Below are 16,222 nucleotides of genomic sequence, written 5' to 3'. Positions count from 1 at the left end.
TCAAAAGCATGAAGACTTTATTGAAAAGGTGGACAGGCGTACAGTAACAGTAAGCGTTTAGAAACCCGTAGTAAACAGTTGTGTTTAGATTGTCGAGACTGCAGACAGGTGTTCTGGGCCAAGTTTCCCAAAAGCATCATAACGCTAAGTTCAATTCAGCCTTGAGATGCTTTTGGGAAACTGGGACCTGTTCAGGAGAGAAACATAGAAACTGGGATCTCCCCTACTCTACTGATGTTATCCAGAAAATCCTGAAAGTTTGAGTATTTTTGCTTTCTTTAATGGCAGACATAGGGAAAACTAAAACATTTGGTTGAGTTCTGTAGTTGAAATCTGTCCCATTTTTTTTTTTCTCTCCCAAAGCTCGGAAGGTAGCTACAAATAAATACGACAAAGTCTATAGTTCTTCATTTCGGACATATATATAGAAATAATAAATAAACTGTACACAAAGCATTGTGAGGAAAGTATACAAAACAATAAATGAAATATACAAAACAATAAATGTTAGACAGTCATTGCGAGGGCTGGTGAATTTTCTTTGTTGCATGACAGCTGAGGAAGGCAGAAAGGCTTGCTTGAGTTCTTGACTGTTTGTGCTCCTTAGCTACGTTATGCATGACACTGGATTCTCTCCACCTTATATCAAATCTAGGCTGAAAGAAAACATATGCAAATATAAGGCTCCAGAAAGTGTCATTTCTAGATCTTTCGTAAAAACACAACATAAATTTACTCCAAGATGGCGGTTCAACGTTTGTGTTTCGTCCACAGATGAGTTTACCTTAGTTACTTGAAAACTCTCCTTGTGAATCTTGCAGCAACAACAAAAAAAAAAGTATATTTATCAAAATATATTGTGGTTAGTTACAAAAAGGTTAAATTCCATAACCTAACAAGTCCCCTATTTCAGCTGCAGTGGTCCAGCCTGTGCTGTGAATCAATTGTAATAATCAGGCCGTATAATACCAGAATACAGACAGAAAACCAACGTGGATGAGTCAAGTTACATTACACTCAACTGTGCTGGAAGTGCAGAGACTGGTGAAAGTACCATACAGAGTGCTTTGGTTTCTTTACAAATTCAATTCATCAAAACGTCCAACCATTCAAACATACCACTTACTTTAAGACAAGTACAGTTATCGTGGGATTAATTGTTCTGTAACCGAAAACCTATTTGGACAGAACGAGTGCACAGGGAGGGAGACGTGATCAACAATGCTGTCAGTCAGTCATTGATGGAAACTAGCCAGGGGCAAAATGGAAATTACAGTACGAATTGTGTCATGCTTGCCTGGCACTTGTACTGTCATTGGCTTTGTCCCTGTGAAGAGCAGAATATTGACCAATGACAAAGGGAAAGGGGGAGGGGGAAACATTCTGGCACAGAGAACTGGCCCATGACAGAATTTCAATATTACAACCTTTTCTTCACAAACCCAGATGACATAGTACATGCTACCAATGTATCTTATTTAGTAATTCAACTGGTGGAAAATGTGACCAGTGGTGATGTTACCTGTGGGAAACGTGAGACCTACTGTGTTGTAACAACAATAATGGACTTCAAAGGTCATTGTCCACAGACCTACTGTCAAACAGTTCTTATCTTAGTCCAGGTTCCCCCAAAAAACAACCAGTTCTCCTAATGTGCCAGGCTATGTAAGTGCTGGTTACACCGTCCTCCAATGTGTTCATGGATTGGCACAAGCCCTTTCAAGCAGGGCATTGGCTGTGAGTTCAATTGTAAAAGTGCTAAAAGTGGAGGCAGGCTGATGAAAATGGTTGCCGTAAAGAGGTTAAAGATACACACACAATTACAGCATAGAGCCGTGTGTATAATACACTTTGAGTGACGTTCAATAAATAAAATCATACAGAAAAGGGTTGAAGTTTTAACCCAAAGTGCTTTGGGTACAATAAAACCATAGCTAAACCCAATCCAATTAACATACCTATAGCCAATTTACAGTAGGCATGGGCATTTTCAATGCCTTGAATTGTATTACACGGGCTGACTTCAATTCCCGAATTTCAACACTGGGAGGCGCCAGGTGCAAACAGCATAGCTTTGTCTTACTTTTATGCCCCGACAACGACTTGCTCAGGGTTTGTTTTTGTAGGTGTACACGTAACGGGTCGGGTTAGGACTGTGTGAGGAAGAACGGACCCTAAACCAATTGTTTTAGAGTTTGTAATGCTGCTGTAGTGCTGCTGCTTCAGTCAATCTTAGCACAAGACCTCTTGCGAGGCACCTAGTAGCAGTTGCAACAGTGGTGCCCAAAAAGTATTGTTGCTGCATTTGAAACAATCTCTTCCTCAAACCATTCTGAAGGCCTGCTCTGTACTTTGTCCTTTTGTGGTACATATCTGGTAAGGTCTGCAGTTGACCAGTAAAAACCACTTCCTGCACTCTTTTGAAAGGCCTTGAATAAAATATCAAATCATCAACAGTTGTGAAGGCAGGCAAACATTGCCATTGGCCAAATTCCTGTTTATTGCGCTGTGTGGCATAAAGTCTCAAAAGACATTATGGCGTTTGTTGTTACTAAGTTCAACGCGCCGTCAATTGTTTCAAGCAGTCATAAGTAGTCAAAAGGAAGACGTGTCCCCGCAAAATTCCTCGCTCCTTCGCCGTAGACCTGGCTGTCAAAACAGGAAGGTTGGTTACCTCAGCGTCTCTTGAAAAATGTAAGCCAAACACGGTGACGCTTGTTCAACTCTGAAACATATCGGTAAAACACAAAAGACCAGCTCAAAAGCACGGTTTCCTGTTCTCTGCAACCTAACAAATAGGAATCGTGGGGCTCTCCTCTCTCCAGTGCAAGGTGACTGCTGTGTAAGTGCAGACTTCCCGAACGCACCCCCTTTACGTTCTCTACCTCAGCTTTGTCCTGCCATTCAGTCCAAGGAAGCCAAAGATGGGGGGTAAAGGGTTCAGGGGGAGGCACAGAAAATCAACAAAAAAAACGAACAAAAAAGAACATTGCACTGGTGTTATGTACCTAGCCTGAAGCGCCTCACACCGGCATTACCTTCTTGGTCATGTTCTTTGTCTTCGGCTGCCTCCTTGTCTGGGTCAGAGTCGGTGGACAAAGTCGTGCCACCGAGATTGAGGACAGAGGTGGCCATTTTGGAAAGCCCCTGATAGTGTGGGTGAGCAGTGGCAGACACGGAATGGAGTCTGCTGTCCGGGTCAGTTCTAGAAGGCTCCGCCCCAGTGCTACTGTACCCCTCCTCCTCTTCTGGGGGGCTCTCTGTGTCGGACTCGCCTTCCTCCTCTAGGGTCAGCTCAAACTGGAATTTGTCTCCGATGGAAGATCCACCCCCTCCGGACCCCATGGCTCCCCCAGGCAGGCCCACCTTGTCCTGGGCCTCGGGGGTAGGCGAGGGGCTGTGGGGGATCATGCTCTGGTACCACTCGCGGTTGTCCTCTAGCGTGTCTAGGATCTCCTGGGCGTCGGGATGGACCAGGTCGGCCCACGTCTCCCACAGAGGGTGAACGATGTAGTCTATGAAGCCCACCTGGAGGGGAAGAGGAATATATTCATTGACATAATTGCCAGAGAGGCAGACCTTTATCCCGAAACAGACAGCGTATGTCTCTATGCATGTGGACATAGTGTGTATCTGTGTCTCTGTGCTTGTGTGTGTCGTAACCGCACCTGGTTCTTCTCGATGGAGGCGTTGTGTTTGTCACACATGGGGCTGATCTCCATGCCCTTGTCCCTCTCCCTGTCCCCCTGGGTGAAGAACTCCACCATGATGCGGTCGGTCCACTGGCGGTACAGCTCCAGGGGCTTGGTGGGGTTACTGAGGTCAGCACAGTGAACCATGTTCTGGAGGACCTGGAGAAACCCAAAACCCACTTCTTATTGAGCATTGAGGAATAAAACGGCCGTAGAATCATATCAGTCAATCAATCCAATCTATTTTGTAAAGCCCTTTTTACGTCAGCAGTTGTCACAAAGTGCTTATACAGCAACACAGCCCCCCCAAAAACCCAAAGAGCAAGCAATGCAGATGTAGAAGCACGGTGGCTAGGAAAAACTCCCTAGAAAAACAGGAACCTAGAGAGGAACCAGGATCCGAGGGGTAGCCCAGTCCATTTCTGCATGTGCTGGGTGGAGATTTTGAGAGTACATGGCCATTAAGGCCAAATCGTTCTTCAAGATGTTCAAAAGTTCATAGATGACCATAAGGGTCAAATAGCAATCACAGTGAGGGTGCAACAAATCAGCACCTCAGGAGTAAATGTCTGTTGGCTTCTCATGTCCGAGCATTCAGAGGTCGAGACAGCAGGTGCGGTAAGATGACAGTAATATGTTCCCAATGGTTCAGTTGGTAGGAGCATGGTGCTGTCAGTTGAGGTAAATGTTTTGGGGTTCAATTCCTGAATATGCCAAATACACTGAATGAATGGGTTAATTGTAAGAGGCTTGGGATGAAAGTGTCAGCCAAAATGGCCATATTATCATCTAATTCACGTCAGTTATGCTGAATACGAATCCCTGCTAAGAGAATGAATGGGATTCTTTCTGAGTCTAACCTGGATGCGATCTCCATAGTTGTCCAGCAGCAGCACTCCAGAGCTGGTCACTTTCTTGGTCTCCACCATGGTCTTCAGGTCCGCCAGCAGGTTCATGTGTTTGGACATGTCTGTGGCTAACACCATGTCTATGACCATCTTGCGTAGGGACTGTCTCTGTTTCTTGCTGAGGTTCTGGAAGATGTCACAGTTGTTCTCCTGCAGCAGCTTGAAGCCCACAGCCAGGTGGTGGTTCTCCAGGACTGACACATCATTATACATCAGGGCCAGCTCTGAGTCTGAACGGACACACAGGAGAGAATGGAACAGTGTTGGACAGACAAAGACAGATATATATACGCACACACACGAAGAGAGATATTCTACAGCGGGGAGTCTCAAACTGGTGGCGTGCGGGCCAGATGTGGCCCGTGAATTGATTTTAATGTGAACACACAAAGGATTCCAAGATTTGAAACATCTACATCCTAGTGCCCCATGTGAACTCACTGGTGTTAATGAGGAACTGATTGGACACCCCCGGATGGTCCACATCATGTATAGCACTGGCAAACAAAGCAGCCAAGATCTCCAAGTCAGTGAACACAGCCTGCAGAGATGGGAGAAACACAGGGATGTTAATGCAGGTAAATACCGTATGTGTGTGGGACTCATACATAGACGTAACAACAATACGGTATTAAAAATACAGTACTGTCAGTTTCTAGCTAAAAAGTTGTATTGTATTGACGTACCTCCAGGGCGGGGGTGGAGAGAAGGACATGGGTGGACTGGACCACGTCTGCAGCATGGATGTTGTTGTGGTAGGCCACGTCGTGGTGGTAGTGGTCCTCCAGGGTCATCATGAAGGTGATAAAGGTGTCTGCAGGGATCTTGAAGGACTTCCGCAGCTCTCGCTCCTATAGAGGAAACATAGAAGGGGGGAAAAAAACGAAATTGTCATCATTAGAGAGAGACTACTTAATGAGAGATCATTCTGTGTAGAGACATGTCATTTGAATCACATGAAACACACTTTCTATCCTTCAAGACAACAGTGACATCATCTAAGTTTCCCAAACAGTATCTTTGTGGATGCAGATGGATGACATACCTGGAAAATGGAATACATCGCCACCGTCAGTGGACGATTCGCAGAATATTCAGATATTTTGAAAATATCCACACCCCATTGGTTTATCTCTTCCAACTCCTGCCAGATGGAAAAACATTTCAGTTAGAAAGAACAACAGATCCTTTACCCCCAAAATGTGCTGGGGGCTACTAGATCCTGTCATAAGTGACAACTTGTGACAGAACAGAACCCTAAAAGGGAGGTATGTTCTAGTTAAATCGTCAGGAAATAAGGGTTGTGTAGACTACCTTGGCAAGGAGGCTCTCCTGACTGGAAGGGACCCCGAAGCGGGGAATGCTGGAGGGGGCCACACTGGGGATCAGTATAGCCTTCTTTACCCCCACGATCTGGGACATGGGGCGCTTCTTCTTGTCCGTCTTCTCCTTGGTGGGCGGAGACATGATCTCCATGTCGTGTTGCTTTTCTGTGGTACGGACAGACACGGCGCGTTCTTACACATTGACACCATGACAACCATAGGTTCAGAATGGTTGTCTATTGAAACTAGGGCTGGTGCCACTTTACATTGAGTTGAAGTGCCACAGATATCATGTGGTTACATGGAATTATATTGTAATGGTGTAATGACATGTCACTATACAATACATATACATTAGTAACTATTAGGTCCACATAACAGGTCTCTACTAGCACAGTCAGTGAAGGCTTGTGGTGGGGGGGAGAGAGAGAGAGAGAGAGAGAGGTACCTAGGAAGGTGCTGGAGATGAACTCTGACACCTGGTTCCCTGATCTGCTGGTCTCTGATAGCTGAGTAAGCTCCCTGTTCAGCATCCTCTTGAACTGGGGAGACAAACCACAACACACCGTATCACTCTGACTGTACCAATATACTTTCTACTGTAGACAGTGGACATACACATGGTAGGCACATGTACAGTACACAATGAGACATTTAGTAGTATGCAGTAAATGGTGTGTCACTTGCCGTCCAACCACAGCTGAAATAATACACTCTTAGAAAAAAAGGTGCTGTCTAGAACCTAAAATTGGTTCTCCGGCTTTCCCCATAGGAGAACCCTTTGAAGATCCCTTTTTGGTTCCATAAGAACTCCTTCCACAGAGGGCTCTACATGGAACCCAAAAGGGTTCTACCTGGAACCAAAAAGGATTATCCTATGGGGACACCTGAAGAACCCTTTTGGAACACTGTAGTGCAGTAATACCACTTCACATACAGCGGTAACCTTTTCTGAGTATGTCCTTCTGCAAGACTATGTAGCTGGCATTAACTTTTCTACTGAAGTGGATGAGAATAACACCATTGTCTTTCTGAGATGCAGGGTTCTCTTCTCTATAAATATACACTATCTATACAAAAGTATGTGGACACCCCTTCAAATTAGTGGATTCGGGCTATTTCAGCCACACCCGTTGCTGAAAGGTGAATAAAATCAAGCACACAGCCATGCAATCTCCATAGACAAACATAGGCAGTAGCATGGCCTTACTGAAGAGCTCAGTGACTTTCAACATGGCACCGTCATTGGATGCCACCTTTCCAACAAGTCAACTTGTCAAATTTCTGCCCTGCTAGAGCAAGTGTTGTTATTGTGACGTGGAAACTTCTAGGAGCAACAACGGCTCAGCTGCGAATGGTAGGCCACACAAGTTCACAGGACAGGACTGCCGAGTGCTGAAGCGCGTAGCGTGTAAACATTGTCTGTCCTCGGTTGCAACACTCATCACCAAGTTCCAAACTGCCTCTGGAAGCAACGTCAGCAGACAATGACATTCTAGATGATTCTGTGCTTCCAACTTTGTGGCAACAGTTTGGGGAAGGCACTTTCCTGTTTCAGCATGACAATGCCCCCGTGCACAAAACGAGGTCCATACAGAAATGGTTTGTCGAGATCGGTGTGGAAAAACTTGACTGGCCTGCACAAAGCCCTGTCCTCAACCCCATCAAATGGGATTAATAGGATCGCCAACTGCGAGCCAGGACTAATCTCCTAACATTATTGCCCGACCTCACTAATACTCTTGTGGCTGAATGGAAGCAAGTCCCCGCAGCAATGTTCCAACATCTAGTGGAAAGCCTTCCCAGAAGAGTGGAGGCTGTTGTACCAGCAATGGGGGACCAACTCCATATTAATGCCCATGATTTTGGAATGAGATGTTCGACGGGCACGTGTCCATATACTTTTTGTACCTCAAAGTTTGTTCAAGAACGTTCTGGGGAAATGTACAAACCGTTCCGCAACGTAGCAAACGTTGAAGGGAACTGAATGCACCTCAGTATGTAGGCGATCTAGTTTGAGGCGTTTCTTTCACCCCTGCTACGTTAGGTGGGCCCTAGGTTGCTCAGCAAGCGTAAACAGTCTTGATCAGTACTCTGGACTGCCAGTCATCATCTAGCTCTAGTATGAGCCCGCCCCTCGGTGACAGTCAATCAAGTGACGCCTTAGTTTCATGTAGTGTACCTTCATTGTTCCCTGTGCTTCACTCATAGTGGCTAGAGTACAGGCTGGCTAGAATATCACCATTAGGAGGAGCTTACAGAGGCGGCTGAGTAGAGAACTCTCCCTTCATAGGTGCAGAAGATGATCAAGCAACGTATTATGTAATCATCATACACAAGGATAATAGAGATCCCCCTCTCTGAAACAGTGGCAGTCTGCTCGGAAGACGCACACCCACAGATATATATATATATACACAGTGGGCTGTAAAAGTATTGGGAGAGTGACACATTTTTTGTCCTTTAGACTCTGTACTCCAGCACTTTGGATTTGAAATGATACAATGACGATCATTTGAGAGTATTTTCATCTATATCGGTTGAAGCGCTTAGAAATTAGAGCCCCCCCCCCCCCCCATTGTGTCAGTTTGGAGTCACTTTTATTGTAAATAAGATTAGAATATGTTTCTAAATAATTATACATTCATGTGGATGCTACCATGATGAGTGAGAAAGTTAGACTCACAAATATCAAAACCCCAAGATATGCTAACTTCTCACCATTTATAATAACATGGGAGGTTAGCATTTTTGAGGGGGTGTGATATTTGTGATTCTGTAACTTTCTCACTCGTCATTATTCACGATTCTTTCAGGGCTATCCGTAATCATGGTAGCATCCCCATTTAATGTAGAAGTGTTCAGAAACATATTCAATTCTTATTTACAATTAAAGTCAATCCAAAATGACACAATACATTATTTACCATTCATTTCTATTGGGCAAAGTTGTACTACTTTAACAGTCCTAGAAAGGAATTTGTCCCAATACTTTAGGTCCCCTAAAATGGAGGGACTATGTACAAAAAAAGTGCTGTAATTTCTAAACAGTTCACCCGATATAGACAAAAATACCCTTAAATGAATGTTGACAGTCTGCACTTTAACCTCAGTCATTGTATCATTTCCAATCCAAAGTGCTGGAGTACAGAGCCAAAACAACACAACATGTGTCGCTGTCCCAATACTATTGTCTCTCACTTTATATGGGTCATTCTACAGAAGTGGTACAAATTGGGGGTTGGAAGAACATTTAAAAAATCCAATTTGTATAGTAGTTTTCCCAAACTTTCAGCACACATCTTCCAACATATGTCAGGGAGACATATAGAGTATAATCGAGGGCTTTGTACTGTATTCATTTAACAATATATTTGCTATTGCCTTGGATTAAATTAGAACATACCATGATGTAAAGAAATGTTTGGAGATTTAACAGTTTATCTTTTCTTTTTAAATAGCGTTTTTGAGATGGGACTGCAATTTGCACCACTTCTGTAGAATCAACCATATGTGAGACACGCACACTTCTAACACACACACACACAAAGATAAAGGGACACATCTGCATGCACATACCTGAATGGACGTTATGGACTCACTCTACGCTCACGCACTCCTGGATGCACACACACACTCATACACATGCCCACACACACACACACACACACACACACACACACACACACACACACACACACACACACACACACACACACACACACACACACACACACACACACACACACACACACACACACACACACACACACACACACACACACACACACACACACGCTGCAAAGACAGTATCACTTCCCAACTAACTGCAAAGAACTCTGCAAACAAGGACACCTGTACTACACATTCATTCACCGAGAAACACGTGTATCTCATCCCAGCCCAGCCCATCTTACCTCAATGTACATCCTCGACACAAAAAACAAGTAATTGACTTCGGGCATTTCAGCACCAAATAAATCATGGAGTAGAAAGAAATGAATTAAAGACCAGATTCCTTCCTCTAGCTACTGTACTGTGTTTACGGTCCCTGGTACTGTACAAGCAGAACACACTCCGTGCTCCTGTCCTGCTTGCCTGAACTCCTCAATTCCACAGCAAGCAGACAGTCCACAAGAAAGCCTTTTTCCCACACGCTACAGGAATGGGCGAAGATAAAGAGTTTGCTCGCAAAAGGCAGCGCGAAAGCCAGGCTGAGGATGCGGGGTGCTGGGGAGCATGGCCGAGAAACGACTCCTGCCTCTCTCCCTCAGCAGCACTATTCTGCCTGCTCTGTGTGTAAACTCCCAACTCCAACCCTCCCCAACCCCCTTCCATATTGCCCAAAGGAAGGAGCCGATCGGTGGCCTGCTGCATCAGAGGCTGGGACAGGGGGACAGAGCTCATTGGCCCATGGTAGAGGAGACAGGTGGGGGCTGGTTGGGTTGGAGGCGGGGGGTTGAGGCTGCACCATATGCACCAAGTTTGAAGATGATGTGAGGGAGCCCGATGCCATGAATGGCTGAGGTATTTATTTCACATATATATGAACGCATGGATGCGTTGCTAGTACTGACATGATGACGCTATGAGGAAAGAGAAAATCCTCATAGGAAAATGGGAGAATGGGATGATTTGGCATGATATGCAACACGCTGTAGTATCATTATCATATTATACATGTAAAAATCCCAGATATTTGCAGAAAGCAGAGTAGAAAATACATTATTTTAGAAGAAGATAGAAGATATTTTCAGAAATCCATTGCACATTACACACTGAACTAAAATAAAGGAATGTTGTCCCACTCCTCTTCAGTGGCTGTGCGAAGTTGCTGGATATTGGCATGAACTGGAACACGCTGTTGTACACGTCGACCCAGAGCATCTCAAACATGCTCAATGGGTGAAATGTCTGGTGTGTATGAAGGCCATGAAAGAACTGGGACATTTTCAGCGTCCAGGAATTGTGTACAGATCCTTGCGACATGGGGTCGTACAGTATCATGCTGAAACATGAGGTGATGGTGGTGGGATGAATGGCACAACAATGGGCCTCAGGATCTCGTCACGGTATCTCTGTGCATTCAAATTGCCATTGATAAAATGCAATTGTGTTGGTTGTCTGTAGTTTATGCCTGCCCATACCATAACCCCACCGCCACCATGGGGCACTCTGTTCACAAGGTTGACATCAGCAAACCGCTCGCCCACACAAGCCCATACACGCTGTCTGCCATCTGCCTGTTACAGTTGAAACTAGGATTCATCCGTGAAGAGCCCACTTCTCCAGCGTGCCAGTGGCCATCGAAGGTGAACATTTACCCACTGAAGTTGGTGACAACGCCGAACTGCAGTCAGGTCAAGACCCTGTTGAGGACGACGAGCACGCAGATGAGCTTCCCTGAGATGATTTCTAACAGTCCTTTGGTTGTGCAAACCCACAGTTACATCAGCTGTCCGGCTGGCTTGTCTCAGACCATCTCGCAGGTTAAGAAGCCAGATGTGGAGGTCCTGGTCTTGGCTGATGTGGTTACACGTGGTCTGCAATTGTGAGGCCAGTTGGACGCACTGCCAAATTCTCTAAAACGACGTTGGAGGCAGCTTATCGTAGAGATGACATTTTCTGGCAACAGACATTCCTGCAGTCAGCATGCCAATTGCATGCTTCCTCAAAACTTGAGGCATCTGTGGCATTGTGTTGTGTGACAAAACTGCACATTTTAGAGTTGCCTTTTATGTCCCCCAGCACAAGGTGCACCTGTGTAATGATCATGCTGTTTAATCAGCTTCTTGAAATGCCACACCTGTCAAGTGGATGGGATTATCTTGGCAAAGGAGAAATGCTAACTAACAGGGATGTAAACAAATTTGTGCACAAAATTTGAGAGAAATAAGCTTTTTTTTATTGAACATTTCTGGGATATTTTATTTCAGCTTATTTATTCAGTATATTTCTTGATACAATACAACGTGGTGAAGATGGTTAATATACAAACTTGGTCAAATAGACCATACAAAGATGTATGGCAAAGGGTGAAATATTCATGAAGACAAACATACTTTTCTTTTATAGGAAAAATAAAGTGATGCAGAAACATCACTGAGCCCTCTCCTGCGAGTTGTTGCAAGGTGCTAGCATGGATGATACCTCCCACTGGCTCTACCTTTTCATTGACTAATCTGCAGCACATGAAACACACCAACACGTGTGTGTGTGTGTTTGTGTGTGTGTGTGTGTGTGTGTGTGTGTGTGTGTGTGTGTGTGTGTGTGTGTGTGTGTGTGTGTGTGTGTGTGTGTGTGTGTGTGTGTGTGTGTGTGTGTGTGTGTGTGACTGGCGTGAGTGTGTTGTGTGCATCCAGACAGAGCCTGTGTGTGTTGGGTGGATGTGTGTGTACCCAGACAGAGCCTGTGTGTGTTGGGTGGATGTGTGTGTACCCAGACAGAGCCTGTGTGTGTTGGGTGGATGTGTGTGTACCCAGACAGAGCCTGTGTGTGTTGGGTGGATGTGTGTGTACCCAGACAGAGCCTGTGTGTGTTGGGTGGATGTGTGTGTACCCAGACAGAGCCTGTGTGTGTTGGGTGGATGTGTGTGTACCCAGACAGAGCCTGTGTGTGTTGGGTGGATGTGTGTGTACCCAACGCACATGGCTCTTGCGTAGGCAGGCTAATCATGGAACCACACAAGCTATTTTTTTGCTGGACATCATCATTTCTTAAAGTTTGTAGGCTACCAACAGATAGCCTATCGAATATCATTATAGAATATGCATAAAATGCCGACGCCCACACATATTGTCTCAATAAATTGTTTTGTTTTTAATACCCTCAAACACCAAGTTAGGCATGCCTAATTGCAAAATAGGCCATCATCACTGTGGATGATAATTCTTCACGTTTGCAGTGAAACATGCAAATTGCATCTGCATTGCCAATCATTTGATCTCAATCAGTTTCATGGGAATATTCATTTAGAGCTTCATGAATTACCGTTTCATGAGCGAATTAGCGCAGATGGTGTTAAACTATAAGCCTTTCTGTATTTTGATTCAATCAAAGCACGGTCTGCTCTAGTGAGTTTTGGCCGCATGCAGTTTCTTTTTGTTGACTATTCAGCTAACCATCCTAAAATGTAATAGGAAATGAGGTGGTGTTTTTGGTATTACAGTAAAGTTATTTATACTAGTATTTTAACCAAGTGGAATTGTCATTTATTTAAATATACTTAAATCATACTTCATGAATATATTTAAGTACATCGACGTATGTCCGTGATAAATATAATTTTGTATATTTAAAATTATAAAATGGTAAGTTTGGATCCTGCCTGCTGATTGGTTGATAGCTATTAGTTATTCACAATAGTTCATGCAAAATGCCATGATGCCATTATTACATTTCAAGTATCAATGTGCATCCAGAGTCCCGCAGCCCAGCCAACCATTCATAAACATCATATCCAGGTGTTAGAATGGCCAAGTCAAAGTCCAGACCTGAATCCAATCGAGAATCTGTGGAAAGAACTGAAAACTGCTGTTCACAAATGCTCTCCATCCAACCTCACTGAGCTCGAGCTGTTTTGCAAGGAGGAATGGGAAAAAATTTCAGTCTCTCTATGTGCAAAACTGATAGAGACATACCCCAAGCGACTTACAGCTGTAATCGCAGCAAAAGGTGGCGCTACAAAGTATTAACTTAAGGGGGCTGAATAATTTTACACGCCCAATTTTTCAGTTTTTGAATTGTTAAAAAAGTTTGAAATATCCAATAAATGTCGTTCCACTTCATGATTGTGTCCCACTTGTTGTTGATTATTCACAAAAAAATACAGTTTTATATCTTTATGTTTGAAGCCTGAAATGTGGCAAAAGGTCGCAAAGTTCAAGGGGGCCGAATACTTTCGCAAGGCACTGTATATTGCTCACGTTGACATAAGTGTGAAATAATATCATTTTTTCTCTGTTTTAATGGGGGGGGGGGTACGTGTTTTGGCTAAATAAGAAGGAAACTAGATTCAATCGAAGTCTGAAAGAGAGTCTTTATAGATATTGTGCAGCTACAGATACAAATGTGATACAAATTCTCTGTAGATTCATTTGGCTAGGTCACGATGCATACAGCATACAGCACTCTACATCGCAGTCATTCATGACAACTCTTCATAAAGCCAAGATGATTCTAAATCACTGGTGGGCCTTGAGCTGGTAGGATATTGCATCTTGTTTAAGTCCATCATAGCGAATTAACTCAAACTGAACCAAATCTTGATGTAGTAGCTTCAACCTTACCATTGAAGTCAAGGGTACAGGTGACTCATTAAAGCACCCAGGGTTATCTGTGTGTGTGTGTGTGTGTGTGTGTGTGTGTGCGTGCGTGCGTGGTTTTACTATCCTTGTGGGGACCAGAAGTCCTCACAAGGATGGTAAAACAAAGAAAAATTTGGGGGGGACATTCCTCCGGTCCCCAAAAGGAAAAATACTATTTTAGACTTAGGGGTTAGGTTTGCTGTTAGGGTTCCATTATGGTTAGAATTAGAGTTAGGGGTTAAGGTTAGGGTTAGGTTAAGGGTTTGATTTAGGGTAAATAGTATTTTGAATGGGAATCACTTATTTGGTCCCCATAAAGACAGTAAAACAAATGTGTGCGTGACTGTACCTTGTTGGAGGCCATCTCGCTGACAGAGTGGCGTGTCTTCAGAGTCTCCAGCTGCTCCAGACACCAGTCCAGCTCGTCCAGAGTCTCCACGGCCAGCTGCTGGAACGGCTCCTCTGTCACACCCACACAAGGACAACACACAAGGAGATGAGCCCATCGATTCAAAGTGCTTTCGACGTTCAACGTTCACTCAAGAACCAATGATTCAATCCAGAATGTTGTCCAATGACGCAAGTCCCCTTTGCGGTTTCTATGGATGGTTATATCATCAGTTCTGTTTAATCAGTCAAACAAAGATGGATAACCTAGGAGGCAACCTTGTTAAGATCTCGCTCAACTTTTGTAAAGCAAAAAAAAACAACTTTAAACTGCTGAATGAATAGTCAAACAAACTCAACCAATCACATACTTCAGAAACACTCACCTGCCAAGGTTGTCTTGCACATGGATGGTGGGTTACTGCCAGTTCTCCTATGGACACAGACATCCCAGTTTGAGTCAAGTTTATAAATATATATATATATATATATATATAATGCATATCTATATCTACTTTGTATCTCCTGTTCACTTCATTGTTAAAGGATTTGGGGGACATGCGAGTTTGGGTATGAGAGGTGTAGATTGAACGTACTTGCTGGGTTGACGATCTTGCTGGTGGGTCAAAACGGCGAAGTTGCTTCTTACCGTCCTCAAACTGGCAAGTACCTACAAGAACGGTAAAGATAAATAGGGTACGTCATCTCTACATTGTGATAGTTGAGGTCCGTCATGTATGAATAAAAACACATACAAATTGTTATTTCAACACTAGATTAGTGGGATTCATATTTACCCTGTGAGTGTTTGTATCCTATCACATTTGCCGTTGAATGTAAGGTACCTCAGTTGTTTGTGTAAAATATTTTTGTCAGAACACCAAAAGCTACACTACAAAAAAAGTACCAAAAGTATGTGGACACACATACTGCTCGTCGAACATGTCATTCCAAAATCATGGGCATTAATATGGAGTTGATCCCCCCTCTGCTGCTAAAACAGCCTCCACTCTTCTGGGAAGGCTTTCCACTAGATGTTGGAACGTTTCCGTGCGGGGACTTGCTTCCATTCAGCCACAAGAGCATTAGTGAGGTCGGGTAGTGATGTTGGGCGATTAAGCCTGGCTCACAGTCGGCGTTCCAATTCATCCCAAAGGTGTTCCGTGGGGTTGAGGGCAGGGCTCTGTGCAAGCCAGTCAAGTTCTTCCACATTAATCTCGACAAACCATTTTTGTATGGACCACGCTTTTGTGCACAGGGAAATTGTCATACTGAAACAGGAAAAGGCCTTCCCCAAACTGTTGCCACAAAGTTGGAAGCACAGAATCGTCTAGAAAGTCTTGTATTTGTACTGTAGCATTAAGATTTCCCTTCAGTGGAACTAATGGGCCTAATCCCAAACCATGAAAAACAGCCCCAGACCATTATTCCTCCTCCAACCAACTTTACAGTTGACACTATGCATTGGGGCAGGTAGCGTTCTCCTGGCATCCACCAAAACCCAGATGGTGAAGCATGTTTCCACTGCTCCAGAGTCCAATGGCAGCGAGCTTTACACCACTCCAGCCAACGCTTGGCGATCTTAGGCTTTTGTGTGGCTGCTC

General features: G+C 44.1%; 1 protein-coding gene across 8 annotated transcripts in view; it reads right to left on the bottom strand.

The window, feature by feature from the left end:
* The window catches only part of pde4ca (phosphodiesterase 4C, cAMP-specific a), a 59,903-nt gene continuing 43,681 nt past the window's right edge, over positions 1-16,222 (bottom strand). For 5 of the 8 annotated variants that reach the window (XM_021612967.2, XM_036985688.1, XM_021612966.2 and 2 more), the window contains 11 exons: positions 15,215-15,288; positions 15,005-15,051; positions 14,581-14,702; positions 6,374-6,467; positions 5,915-6,090; positions 5,646-5,744; positions 5,287-5,451; positions 5,042-5,141; positions 4,553-4,830; positions 3,669-3,851; positions 1-3,528 (listed from right to left, as the gene is read on the bottom strand). In XM_021612967.2, coding sequence (XP_021468642.1) covers positions 3,001-3,528; positions 3,669-3,851; positions 4,553-4,830; positions 5,042-5,141; positions 5,287-5,451; positions 5,646-5,744; positions 5,915-6,090; positions 6,374-6,467; positions 14,581-14,702; positions 15,005-15,051; positions 15,215-15,288 — 1,866 coding nt within the window. In that variant the 3' untranslated portion in view covers positions 1-3,000. Of the gene's footprint in view, positions 3,529-3,668; positions 3,852-4,552; positions 4,831-5,041; positions 5,142-5,286; positions 5,452-5,645; positions 5,745-5,914; positions 6,091-6,373; positions 6,468-14,580; positions 14,703-15,004; positions 15,052-15,214; positions 15,623-16,222 lie in introns of those variants that run through there. The other 3 variants (XM_021612968.2, XM_021612970.2, XM_036985689.1) reach the window with 2 other exon arrangements.

Source organism: Oncorhynchus mykiss, chromosome 8 (genome assembly GCF_013265735.2).
Source record: "Oncorhynchus mykiss isolate Arlee chromosome 8, USDA_OmykA_1.1, whole genome shotgun sequence".
Classification (NCBI taxonomy): Eukaryota; Metazoa; Chordata; class Actinopteri; order Salmoniformes; family Salmonidae; genus Oncorhynchus; species Oncorhynchus mykiss.
The sequence above is the reverse complement of the archived record's forward strand: the minus strand, read 5'-3'. Positions and strand labels throughout refer to the sequence as shown.